This window comes from Pseudorasbora parva, chromosome 6 (genome assembly GCF_024679245.1).
Source record: "Pseudorasbora parva isolate DD20220531a chromosome 6, ASM2467924v1, whole genome shotgun sequence".
In the NCBI taxonomy this organism is placed as follows: domain Eukaryota; kingdom Metazoa; phylum Chordata; class Actinopteri; order Cypriniformes; family Gobionidae; genus Pseudorasbora; species Pseudorasbora parva.
The window spans coordinates 40,686,209-40,700,151 of record NC_090177.1 but is presented as its reverse complement, the minus strand read 5'-3'; the positions used below and the strand labels follow the sequence as shown (position 1 = coordinate 40,700,151).

At 40.2% G+C, this 13,943-nt stretch overlaps 2 protein-coding genes across 5 annotated transcripts in view; one reads left to right on the top strand and one right to left on the bottom strand.

Annotated features, from left to right (window-relative positions):
* LOC137079021 (glutathione hydrolase 7) overlaps window positions 1-13,943 on the top strand; it is a 209,213-nt gene that overhangs the window by 38,988 nt on the left and 156,282 nt on the right. The window lies entirely within an intron of this gene.
* The window catches only part of plcg1 (phospholipase C, gamma 1), a 69,873-nt gene that overhangs the window by 42,334 nt on the left and 13,596 nt on the right, over window positions 1-13,943 (bottom strand). For all 4 annotated transcript variants that reach the window (XM_067446941.1, XM_067446942.1, XM_067446939.1 and 1 more), the window contains exons 3-7: window positions 3,990-4,142; window positions 3,587-3,680; window positions 1,527-1,574; window positions 546-630; window positions 217-300 (exon numbers count right to left, since the gene is read on the bottom strand). In XM_067446941.1, coding sequence (XP_067303042.1) covers window positions 217-300; window positions 546-630; window positions 1,527-1,574; window positions 3,587-3,680; window positions 3,990-4,142 — 464 coding nt within the window. The remainder of the gene's footprint in view (window positions 1-216; window positions 301-545; window positions 631-1,526; window positions 1,575-3,586; window positions 3,681-3,989; window positions 4,143-13,943) is intronic.

The window sequence follows — 13,943 nt, the reverse complement described above, 5'->3', positions numbered from 1 at the left end:
GAGGTCATCAGTGCTGTGTGTGTGTGTGGCCTAATGGCTTTTAGCCGATAGATCTTGCGGCTTTTTAAAAGGGCGAGTATTGACGTGATGGCCATTTGAGAAGCGGGGCAAACGGATGGGGTTTAAGTGGCTCTGAGGAGGGGTTCACCTCTCGCCCTGCTCCACCAACATATGTAAATAACAACACACACACACACAAATAAGTGTGTAACTCACTGATTTCTGTGCGTCAAACATCAGGCTGCGGTACAACTGGGCGAAATGACTATACGACACGTCTCCATTCCTCAGCTCTCCATCCTAACCAAGACACCACATAAAAATAAAACAACCAATATTAATTTATTAATAATAATAAAACAGAAATATGCTATATTTGTCCTGTTACAATTACAAATCTATTAACGCAGAGTGAACAGTACTCAGTTAACAGTGTAACAATCAAAACACACATAGTATAATAAATAAGCATTATACAGTAAAAATCACACAAACGATTATTTCTACAGTCGGTTTGTGTGCGTGTGCGCAAAAGTGAGTGTTACCGGAAGTTTCTCCCGTAAGAACCTCATATTGGGAACCCTGTAGTTGACTTGACACAGCATACTCTTCAGATCCTTACAGGAAATCCTGCGAAACAACACAGAACGTTTGGGAATGTGGTTACGAAACGGCTTCACGTGGTCACGTCAGCTTTAGGTCCATGAGGACGCTCCGTATCGTTCTTTAGCAGCGTTTTCAGAATTAGAGGTACAATCATTTCTATAGGATCGTGTGACAATGAAGAATGGAGTAATGATACGGAAAATTCAGCTTTGATCACAGAAATGCACTTATTATTTTAACATATATTCACAAAGGAAACATTGCAATAATAGTTCACAATATTTCTGTATTTTTGATCCGATAAATGAATCCTTGGTGAGCAGAAGAGGGGTCTCAAATCATAATTATTACTTTATATTCAAGTGTATATTTGGACATGGTTAGCATGCATACGTGAAGAGGCAGCTTTCCATCGTGAGTGGAAAAGATTATTAATTTCTACAGTGTACGTCACTTATTTGATTTAGTCGGATACGTTGACAAGCTGAAAATGTCATGTTTCTCATCTCCACACGACCACCATTTCATCTGAATACAACACCTCACACAGCTTGTGTGTCTTTCACCCGCTCTCTGTGTATTTACCTTCACACACACACACACACACACACACTCGTGTTCTGTGCTTTGTTTCCTGTTGCAGGATGTGCCGTCTCTGAGCTCTATTTACCCAACAGGAGTAGGAGTGTGAGTGTGTGTGTGAGTGTGTGCGTGCGCATATGTGCATGTGTGTGTTGATAAGGCCCAGTACCTCTGAGTCAGCCCTTTTTCCCCTAAAGCATATACCATAACACAGATATTTCGAAAGAAAGATGAGATTAAAAGAATCGCTAAGCACATCATCTATCCGTCTGCGTAAGTGTTGCTGAACACGAGCGGTTTCTCTACAGAGAGCCGGTGCGCTCACACACGTAACATACCTGTCTTCCCTGTTGCGGTCCACCGCGTAAAACTGTTTTCTCAGCCACCTGAGTTCAACAAAAGAAAAATGGGAAAATAATTTTATATATATATATATATATATAGATATATATATATATATATATATATATATATATATATATATAGATATATATATATAGATATATAAAAACATACAACACTTTAATGTTTATTTTTGCTTTTCGCTTTTTAACATTCGCGATTATTCATGGTTTTCAGTCAACTCGCCGAGACCTGGAGGACAAAACATCCACAGAAGTGTGCCTTCATGTACTGAAGCATTGATATTAAAATATATAATTCAGTGTACAGCTTATTGATGGTCCATTAGATATTACAATAGAGCTGCACGATTCAATTCTGGATACACTGAAAAGCAGGATTTTTAATTTTAAATGAACTGAACGGACTAAACAAAATAACGTAATTTACTAGATGTTCTGACAAAATGTTAATTGCTGCAGGGTAAATAAAAATATTGAATTAATTTAAATTTTTATATTAATTTAAAACTTTTTATATATTTTATATATGCATGAATGGTTATATGACTTGAGCCCCGTTCACACCGCCAGCGACACGCAGCGACATGATCCCATTCATTTCAATGGAGCTGGCGACTTCCGGCGACACGAGCGACAGTGACCGTTGGCGACAGAATGTGGGCGTGTCAAGCGTCGCGAGACACGCGACAAAAGCTCAGAAATTTCAACTTTATGAAAACGAGAAGCGATTTTCGTGAGCGACAACCAATAGGAGTGAAGTCAGTGGAGTGCACGTGATCCGTCTGCTTTACTGCTACTGCGGTGCCGGGGGAGTTGTTGATATTAGCTTTTAGCAAGTCCCCTGTTCTTCACGAGAGATCTCTGCGTAGCCTACATACAAACACATTTAAAAAAATGATGCATGGAAAAACGTGTCTGGGATTGTGGGGATATAAAGAAAGTTTTGACTAAACTGCATGCAATATGGTCTACCTATTACAGTACAGTGTGTATGTTTTCTAATAACTTGCTCTGTTCTGCAAAACACTAGTAATAAAAACGGTACTATTGACGTTTATATGCAACCCGTAGTGGGAACGCCCACTAGCGACATGAATCTCTGGGGCTGGCGACATGCAGTGACAAAATCGCTGGCGGTGGCGGTGAACGGGGCTTGACTCATAAAGACTTCAGTTGTTTCATTACTGGATGAATCAGCGTTTACGAAGAATCTCGAGTGAATGAATGATTCAATGACTCACTCATAAACGCTTCACTTGTTTCATTACTGGATGAATCAGCGTTTACGAAGAATCTCTTGAATGAATGAATGATTCAGTGACTCACTCATAAAGACTTCAGTTGTTTCATTAATGGATGAATCACCGTTTACGAGGAATCTCTTGAGTGAATGATTCAGTGACTCACTCATAAATGCTTCAATTGTTTCATTGCTGGATGAATCACCGTTTACGAAGAATCTCTTGAATGAATGATTGAGTGACTCACTCATAAATGCTTCACTTGTTTCATTACTGGATGAATCACCGTTTACGAAGAATCTCTTGAGTGAATGATTCAGTGACTCACTTATAAATGCTTCACTTGTTTCATTGCTGGATGAATCAGCGCTTTTTAAGAATCTCTTGAGTTAATGATTCAATGACTCACTCATAAAGACTTCACTTGTTTCATTACTGATGGATGAATCAGCGTTTACGAAGAATCTCTTGAATGAATGATTCAGTGACAAACATTTTTATTTCTCTTGTCGCCACCTTCTGGTATAGCAATGTAAGTGATGCAATATTTATTTGAAGCGCCAAGTTACTTTCAAAAGGTGATGTCCTTTATTTTTATACATCAGTGTTATTATGCAAACTTAAATCCTCCAGGTTGTCCTCCAGGTTGGTGTTCCTATAATGGTGTGAAAGCTAGGAGCACAGACCGAGCTGATTTTAGGCACTTTTACACTTGACATGTGAACCCAGAGCTTAATGGTTACCATCAGTCAATATCTAGAGCGAGAGGAGCACATAGAGGTCAAAGGTCACCTTTCTATCTGCAGGGGTGTGGGGGAGCGCAACGTATCTGACACCAGCCAGGTCAAACCCTTCACCCACATGACCATCTCCTCATCTGAGGTTGCTGCGGGACACAGACAGAGGACAGCGCATGAGTGAGTGTGTGTGTGTGTGTGTGTGTGTGTGTGTGTGTTATGACATGAGGACACAAATGTGTATAATGACATGGGTATGACACAGGTATTACAGGAGAGGGTGAAATATGAGGACACTGGCCATGCCCCCACTTGTCAAAATGCTTATAAATCACACAGGAGGAGTTTTTTTTAGAAAGTAAAAATTCAGAATATTTCCTGTGATGTGTGTGTGTGTGTGTGTGTGTGTGTGTACTGCACTCTAATATTTCCACCAGGAGATTAATCTGGACAGTTACCTGCCAGGCTGAGTGCTTTGAGCCGAAACTCTGTCCCGTAGAGGATGACGAAGCAGTGGGCCTGGTCCGACCGCGCAGCCGAGTCCTCCACATACCGCTCAAAGTCCCGCGACTTCTGCCCCGTCCGGATCTCCTTAATTTCCCGAATATCAACTGAAAGGGACACAAGAGACAGCTTTCAATCAAACAAGTCTTTTCTGATGTCTTTTACACATTCACCACAAGTGTTAAAATCCCCTGACATTTAGTCAGATGTTTTTGTCTTCTACCGGAAAGAAACCAAAGCATTTTTATCGATTTATCTTTTACTACGGGTGCGAATCTTTGGGTTGACAAGGGTTCAGTACATACACTACCATTCAAGTTATGGGGTCTGTAGCATTTTTTTTGTATGTATGTATGTATGTATGTATATCTATTAAAAACCGTGTTGTCAAAGTATTGTTGTTTTTTGTTTGTTCAGACACTTGCGTGTGTTATATGATTAAACATTTTCCAAAACCAAAAGGAGTCAGAATTTTCCAGCAGTGAATGCTGGAGATGTATGTTTTGTCCGTCATCGCATCTGAGGTGGTACGTTTTCATCAAACTTACAGGTCACAAAGGTTATTGTAGCCATGTTGGTGCTCAGTTTTTACTGCCTTAATATATTTGGCCAAAAGCGTCTGTCATAAAGACGCAGTGTTACGCACAGGCTGCGTTGGCCATGACGGCAAATACCAGACTTCACGGCTCCTCAAATACATAAAACATCAGCCTTTACACACGCCGTGTTTTGAATAAAGAAACTCTGTTCTTATTCAAAGAACCAGTTTATTTACCCTTGCTTGGAGTGAACCAATTGAATTTTTGTAAGTTTTAAGCCCTGACTTTTCCTAATGTACCTAAAGCAAAAAAAGAAAAGCTATTTCAGGACACTTACTGCAAAAAAAGGAACCGCATAACCTACACAAACATAAAGGCTATTTGAAATACAACAGACAGAGTGTAGATTACACGAGTGACTTCAGACAGAAACTCTGAACTGAAGTCTTTTATATCACTATAAATGTAATCAGGAACCAAAGCAAAACACCACAATATAACAACAAAACTCATTTTTTCACATTTATATTTTTCACGCATTTGGCACTCTTTTATCCAAAGCAGCTTGCATTGCATTTAAGGCATTTACATTTTATCAGTTCATGGATACCCTGGGAATCAAAGCCATGAAACCCACGGGAATCAACCTTGGTGTTGCTAGTGCCGTGCTCCTCTGTTTGAGCTACAGGAATGCTACTTTTATTTCACTTCAAGACCACACATGAATAAAAAGAAAAAAACAAGAGGTTGCCAACTTACATTGGTTGTGTATGCAAGGGTCAGTGTACAGTATGTGTGACTTTGTATGTGCAAAGACAAAAATACACAACTAGGAGACAATGGACAAAGATGAAACTTTCTAGGGCCATGTCCACACTAATACGTTTTCATTTGGAAACCCATCTTTTCCTCTCCGTTTTGGCCTTCCCTCCACAAGGAGACAGTGTTTTAAGTCGACGGAAATTAACTCTCCAAAGCGGATACTTTTGAAAACGGCGTCTTCGTGTTGTAGTGTGAGAATTGAAGATGAGTGATCTGAAAACGATGACGCATGTTTAGTCATGTGACGCATGTTCTTCCAATAGATATGCATCTTTAAACCGCTATTGTGCCCTTTATGTGCTATTCACTTTCACAGTTGCTAAAATGTGTTACTTTACACACTTCATATCACAGTCCTGCAAGAATGACAGAAAATGTACTCGCATTTGCTGACCTGTGACAAAACGCGAGTGTTGCGTTTTAGACCCAACAATGGTTGACCGAGTGCGACCTGGACGCTTCAGGGAATGCCGAGATATTTTGCTAAATAAAATGATCCTGCCAGAAGAATTGATTGATCTGTATCCTCTCAGTGAGCTTTTACACATGCGCAGTGAGTTGAATTTGGCGTTTACTGACGTTTCAGTGAGGATGAGAAACTCTTGAGTTTCTCTTGAAAACGTGAGTGTGGACGGAGAGCGTTTTGAAACGAAAACTAAATTTTCAAATCTATCCGGATTAATGTAGCCGTAGCCTAGAGCGCATGTGTTTGTGCACGCCATCAAATGGCGTATACTCTGAATGGCTACGGGTTTAACTGTACACATCTGCTAATGTGAGCACAAACAAACAAAACAAAAGAAAACGTATGCCTAGGCCTTTAGAAAACAGTTCCATGGTTTTTACTGCGGTAACTTTTCTCTTATTGAAAATATTGGAACGTTTTTATTATATATGTTTTCATTATATGCCGCAATCATCGGCACCCCTTTGATGTAATTTATTAGTTGGCAACTCGTTCTGATACAATAAGAACACAAATGTAATAGCATGTCATAAAAACAAGATGACAACATAAGTTATATAACCCTAATTAAACTAAACTACACCTGTACTTACAACAGTTCCCACATAAGCGATTTTTTAGATTATCATGACAGAATATGCTAATCAATAGAAGATAGTTAACTCCATATCAGCTCCATAAATTCATCAACTATCCACTGGGAAACGTCCCGTCTCATTCTACATGTTGTCATTTCTTCTTGAGTCTCTTCATCATTATCCGACTCCAGATTGAACATAAAAGGCTGACCAGTTTCGGTCATGTTCAGTGTCTGTGTGAGGTAATCGGAGCTGCTAACATGAGCTCTTGAAGCTCCGCCCTCTTCTAGAAAGGGGGCGGGGAGCAGCACTCATTTGCATTTAAAGGGACAGACAAATTCAGCATTTCTGCTCACCCTCAAAAAAGTAACAATTTTACATGCTATAAAAAATGATCTGTGGGGTATTTTGAGCTAAAACTTCACATACTCAGTGACTTATTTTATATCTTGTAAAAAAGGGGCATAATAGCACCCCTTTAAACAATTTCCATCCATTACTGCAAATAAGAACCTTAATAAATTATTTTTGGGCCATCGCAGATATTTGGATATGTGCCATGGTAATAATCCCTTATTAAGCACCTTAGAGTACCATGTAAATGATACAATGATCATTCAGTTCCTCAGTATTACATCTGATACCTTCTGAAATACCATCTCTCTACCATGATCCCACCACAGGACAGGAAAGCAGCAATAAAAATAAAAAAAGCCTCGGATGCAAACCTGCATCGCCCACATGAGCACCACAGATCAACATGTCAAGAGGAGGATTCTCACTCGCTCCTTCCACGTGTATCGCTTGTCTACACAGCCAAACATAATCATTTCTGATTTATTTTCATTTAAGAGTAAAAAATAGCTTGAAAGCCATGACTTAGATAATTTAGGCAATCAAACAGAGGATGAAGAGAATGGATGTTATTGCGCTGTAAGAGAAGGTAGATTTGGTGTCATCGGCATAGATGAAAAGAGACACCATATTTACCAAAAACAGAGGCCAGAGGAAGCAAATATACAGGGAAACCTACACAGGTCAAAGAATAGATCCCTGCGGGACACCGCAACCTAGGTAAACGACTTTATTTTTATATACTGACTGAAAGGATTGGCGAATGTGCAGAACACAGAACTCGTTTTGAGTGGATCCTGACCTCTGATTGGCCATTGCATTCACAAGCTCAACAGACATGTTTGTGATTGGCTACACTGCTACTTACACACTAATTAAGCCTGTATGCAAGCAAAGCCTGTACGTAAACACATACTGCAAAATGTGCTTTTTTAGGCTTTTATGAGTAAATAAAACCAGTCATACTACGGGTTGTTGAACGCTTGAATCTGATTGGTTGGCGAACGTTTTAAAATGTGCAATTATTTTCAGGAAAACTGACAGCTAAAGTGGTTCCAGCAGGTCTCGAACGCATTACAGCTCCATATCAATTGACCTTATGATTTCAGTTATTTCAAATGCCCTTATTTTTATTTTACCCTATAATCATATGGTCATGTTCAGTGTGTCTGCGTGAGGTAATCAGAGCTGCTACCATGAGCTCTTAAAGCTCCGCCCTCTTCTAGAAAGGGGTCGGCCAGCAGCAGCTCATTTGCATTTAAAGTGACACAAATTTAGCATTTTTGCTCACCCGGCTATAAAAAAAATGATCTGTGGGGTACTTTGAGCTAAAACTTCACATACACACTAAGTGACTTATTTTATATCTTGTAAAAAAGGGGCATAATAGCACCCCTTTAAAATATTTCCATCCATTACTGCAAATTAGAACCTTAATCCGAGGTGTAACGGCTGTGACACAAATTCATCGTTGTAAATTATTCCTCATTTCACTCGCTGGACCAGAAATTCATTAGAAACTATGTCGTTTAAACCAAATTTCAACTTGTATAAACCCTGATTGATTCAAAATAAATCCTTCATTGAAATTTGCTGACCTTTTACAATCACAAAGAGTTATATTACACACTACATTGAAGCAAATATTAAATATACAGTGCCTTGCGAAAATATTCGGCCCCCTTGAACTTTCGAATTTTCCCACATTTCAGGCTTCAAACATAATGATATGAAACTGTAATTTTTTGTGAAGAATCAACAAGTGGGGCACAATCATGAAGTGGAACGAAATTTATTGGATATTTCAAACTTTTTTAACAAATCAAAAACTGAAAAATTGGGCGTGCAAAATTATTCGGCCCCTTTACTTTCAGTGCAGCAAACTCTCTCCAGAAGTTCAGTGAGGATCTCTGAATGATCCAATGTTGACCTAAATGACTAATGATGATGAGTCCACCTGTGTGTAATCAAGTCTCCGTATAAATGCACCTGCACTGTGATCGTCTCAGAGGTCCGTTTAAAGCGCAGAGAGCATCATGAAGAACAAGGAACACACCAGGCAGGTCCGAGATACTGTTGTGGAGAAGTTTAAAGCCGGATTTGGATACAAAAAGATTTCCCAAGCTTTAAACATCCCAAGGAGCACTGTGCAAGCGATAATATTGAAATGGAAGGAGTATCAGACCACTGCAAATCTACCAAGAGCTGGCCGTCCCTCTAAACTTTCAGCTCAAACAAGGAGAAGACTGATCAGAGATGCAGCCAAGAGGCCCATGATCACTCTGGAGGAACTGCAGAGATCTACAGCTGAGGTGGGAGACTCTGTCCATAGGACAACAATCAGTCGTATCGCGCACAAATCTGGCCTTTATGGAGGAGTGGCAAGAAGAAAGCCATTTCTTAAAGATATCCATAAAAAGTGTTGTTTAAAGTTTGCCACAAGCCACCTGGGAGACACACCAAACATGTGGAAGAAGGTGCTCTGGTCAGATGAAACCAAAATTGAACTTTTTGGCAACAATGCAAAACGTTATGTTTGGCGTAAAAGCAGCACAGCTCATCACCCTGAACACACCATCCCCACTGTCAAACATGGTGGCGGCAGCATCATGGTGTGGGGCTGCTTTTCTTCAGCAGGGACAGGGAAGCTGGTTAAAATTGATGGGAAGATGGATGGAGCCAAATACAGGACCATTCTGGAAGAAAACCTGATGGAGTCTGCAAAAGACCTGAGACTGGGACGGAGATTTGTCTCCCAACAAGACAACGATCCTAGCCTGACATGGTCATAATCAATTCTAGTCAGAATATGAGTCTGATGCTCCATTGGGCTGTGATTATGAGGCGTGTTTCAACCGAACCAGGAAAGTCCTCGATTGGATAGACCAACAACCAAACAGAGCAACGAAGGGAAGGCACGGTGTTGCCAAGTCGCGTTTTTTCCACGGGTTGAAGTGACTATTATGTGATATATAGACCCATGAGTGCGAATTTTAGCAGGCAACCTTGCCAAAATAGCACACATTTTACCCCCCAAACGCCATTTTTTCCCCGGAGAACCCCCCGAGGAAGCTATTAGGGCTAGTAATTGGCGCGTTTTGTTGTAAAAACTTGGCAACCCTGTCTGCACGCGCGTTGAAATCAGGCTGGAATACACGATCTTAGCCAGTGTTGTAAAATAATTTAATGATACACAGAGTACTTACCCAACATGATCATCATTTCTGAGAGAAATTGAGATGGCGAATGCATATACAAACAAGCTCTCCGTTTAGGATTCAAACAAATATAATCCAAGCCCCTTTGATGACGTGATGATTACGTTCCTGTTGATCATCTGTCCGTCGTCGTCTAAAGCCCGCCTTGATGATTTCATTGGTCCGAACAGTTTCTGCTCGGGGATAATTACTCCTCTATGGAGCAATGCCAGACCGAATTGCCCGACCTAAAAATTTTGTGGGCGGGGCTAAATTCGGCTGGCATCCAGGCTACAATGATCCAAAACATAAAGCAAAATCTCCAATGGAATGGTTCAGAAATAACCATATCCAGGTGTTCGAATGGCCAAGTCAAAGTCCAGACCTGAATCCAATCGAGAATCTGTGGAAAGAACTGAAAACTGCTGTTCACAAACGCTCTCCATCCAACCTCACTGAGGTCCAGCTGTTCTGGAGGAGGAATGGGCAAACATTTCAGTCTCTCGATGTGCAAAACTGATAGAGACACACCCCAAGCGACTTACAGCTGTAATCGCAGCAAAAGGTGGCGCTACAGAGTATTAACTTAAGGGGACGAATCATTTTGCACGCCTAATTTTTCCATTTTTGATTTGTTAAAAAAAGTTTGAAATATCCAATAAATTTCGTTCCACTTCATGATTGTGTCCCACTTGTTGTTGATTCTTCACAAAAAATGACAGTTTCATTTCATTATGTTTGAAGCCTGAAATGGAAAAGGTCGCAAAGTTCAAGGGGGCCGAATATTTTCACAAGGCACTGTATATATATAAATTGCACAATAGGGGCACTTTACGCCAAATTAGGGATAATGTGACAAGTGGCAAGACTGAATAGAATCAAAAAACAGAATTCGTCTATTAAAGAAAATAAATCAGTCAACAGCTTTTATCAGTCTTATTTAAGGCTGGTAAATATTTAATTCACCTATTGGAAGGCGGGACAAACGGTTACTCTGCCTGCAAGTCTCAGCAGAAAGATAGAGGGGTGTGTGTGTGTGTGTGTGTGTGTGTGTGTGTGTGTGTAGTTGCAAACACTCTCCTGTTTCTCCTCAATCTTAACCGCACTCATCCTGTGCAGCTCAGACGGAGATATGTAAGAGAGATACAGGTGTCATTAAATAAGACACTGAATGAATATCTTTAGTAACAGCAATTTCCTCGTAATGTCAAGTCATTAACACAGCAAACGATGACAGACCACAGCATAGATGCTTTTTTTACATTTGTATAATTCTGGATCTCTAAAAACATCTTTTTCTGAATTTAGACCACCTTGATTTGGACCTTTTGGATCAGGAACCCAAAGCAACATCCCATTTTTCGAGGGACTGAGAATAACAGAAGAGATTTATCCACTAGTTTAGTTAACTTCTTATAACCTATAATCATATGGTTACTACAAATGTCACTGTTCTGTTTTATGAATTTATTCAAAATGAGCTTATTTTGTCCATTAGATCTAAAGATCTGAAAAAGCCCATACATTCACCCACCCATAGACCCTCCCCACAAGGAAATCAGGACAGAAGTGGTTAAAAGAGGACAAATGAGATTATTATATCAGGTGTAAACAGGGCCACGAAAATGAACAAGCTCAGCATATAGGACTAGGCTACTCGTTTCATTGAAAAGGGAAATATATAAATACAGAAAGCTTGATAATATCACTGATTATGTCATTCATTTCTCACTAAAGACAGCGAGTCAGCATTGTCTCAGAAACCACTTTCTTATTAATAAATATGTCTCCAGGATATGTTTTGACATTCATAATCACTTTTGCAGCAAGCTTTCTGTGTGCTTTAGGCAGTGATGGGTTGATTTCAACTGGATTACATAATCAGATTTCAAGTACTTGTCATTCAGAATCAGAAAGAGCTTTATTGCCAACTAATCATGCTTACACGTACCAGGAATGTGTCTTGGTGACAGAAGGACAGCGACAAGACGGATAATAAAAGTAGAATAAAAATACACTAAATGTATGTACAGGTATGTTATAATGTACAAGGCATGGGGATGTGGATAAGTATGGTTCTCTCAATAAATATGAGTATAGTGTTCATATAGTGTCTGTGTTTGTTGGCCAGTGGGACGTTTCTCTGTTGATGAGGAACGACACTTCTCTTTGCTTCTCTGGTGCTCAGCGCAGGAGGAAGTGTCCTAAATGTGAGGACTCCCAGCTCTTTTCCTCTCTCTGATGAGCAGTTATTGGAGAGCGAGTCCTTCAGCAGTGCGGACTATCCGCTGTAGTCTTCTAATTACATCATAACACATTTAAACATACTCATAATCACACTACAGGTACTTCGTAATGAGTTCTCCTCACAATGGCAGTAAATTATTCATAATTCATTGATTGTTGAAATACTATTGGGTAGGATCACACAGACTAGAACAAAGACAGACATTTCGAAGAAGAATAACTGGCTGTTGCATTGTTTTTAGGAGAAACAGGCGTGTTTCCTAAATAACTGCACACATATCATATTTTTACGCTTTGGGTACAGTCCAAATAAATTATATACAGCCCCTTTAAGTCCACTGTTCTCTGATGACATGCAGGTGAACATACAATATTCAAACTTTTCAAGTAAGTGTTTTACTTTATTTTTATTTTAAAGGTGCAATGTGTAAAAATTGAGGTAAAAATATCCAAAAAATGACCTACACGCATCAAAAGAATGAGAAGAAATAAGGCCGATGATGTCATAAAAAAATGTCAAGTTATAGTGCTGCAGAGATATCAGCCTTAATTAGCAGTAGCATTACTAGCCCCGGCCCGACAGGTGTCGTAATACCAGTCTCGGCCATGGGAGGCGGTATGCGGGCAACATAACCACCAGCCAACCTGCAATACACTTGAACCTGATGTCAATCGTGTGGAAAGTACAGCCCACTACTTCATTTCAGTTCAGGGAAGAGAGCGGACGGATGGCCACTGACAGGAAAAAAACATTACCTGACAGGAAAAAGCGGAAGTGCGGTCGCCCGGTGACTGTGTCATAATAAAAGTCCTGGTACTCGCGAGCCGTTTGGAATAGGCGCCCTCCAGTGGACTAAAAGTCGCATAGTGCACCTTTAAAGTTAATTATTTTAAATATGCATGATTTAATTACTTAAAGGTGCACTATGCAGCTTTCCGTCCACTGGAGGTCACCTATTCAAAACAAATCCGTAGTTTGATGACGCAAAGTGTGAGCGCAGCATCTTGGGACATGTGGTCTTCTCATCACAGCCGATGGAAAACAGGACTCGGGCAGAAATCACGTTCATGGATGCGGTTATTAACGTTACTGTAGTGTAGAGCAGAGCAGGACTGAGTGTTGTGGAGCAGAGCACGGCCGCTGGAGAGATTGTTAAAGAAATACCCGCCTCGCGAATACCGGGACTTTTATTATGACAGGACGGGACACATTCGCCGGGCGCCTGCACTGATCCGCTCTTCCGGTTATGATTATGAGGTAAAGCAGCTCTGTTTATCATATTAGATACATTTAAGTGTGTTGAAAATGATGTTATGACGTTACTCCGTGCGTTCACTTGTTCACACTGCTAAGAGTAAAGCGCTCCTGCCAAATAAAAGCCGAAACCGAGGGTTGCGCAGATATGACGCAATTGACAGGCGACTCCCTCAGACGCTGTGCTGAAACGTCCCGGTCCGCCGTTAAAAATCGCAATTTTCTCATAATTTACAAATAGTTGAAAACTTCTGGGATATTGTCAGTACTCAACTGAACAAAATATATAACACCGGCCTAGTGGTTTTTGGATATTTTACTGCAAAAATATTACATAGTGCACCTTTAAATGGCTTTTCAGTTCCTTCATGAACCACAGTCTGGGAAAGCCTAACGTAATTGTAATATTTAATGTAATTCATGTTGTGGATAACAAAGAATGCAATATAT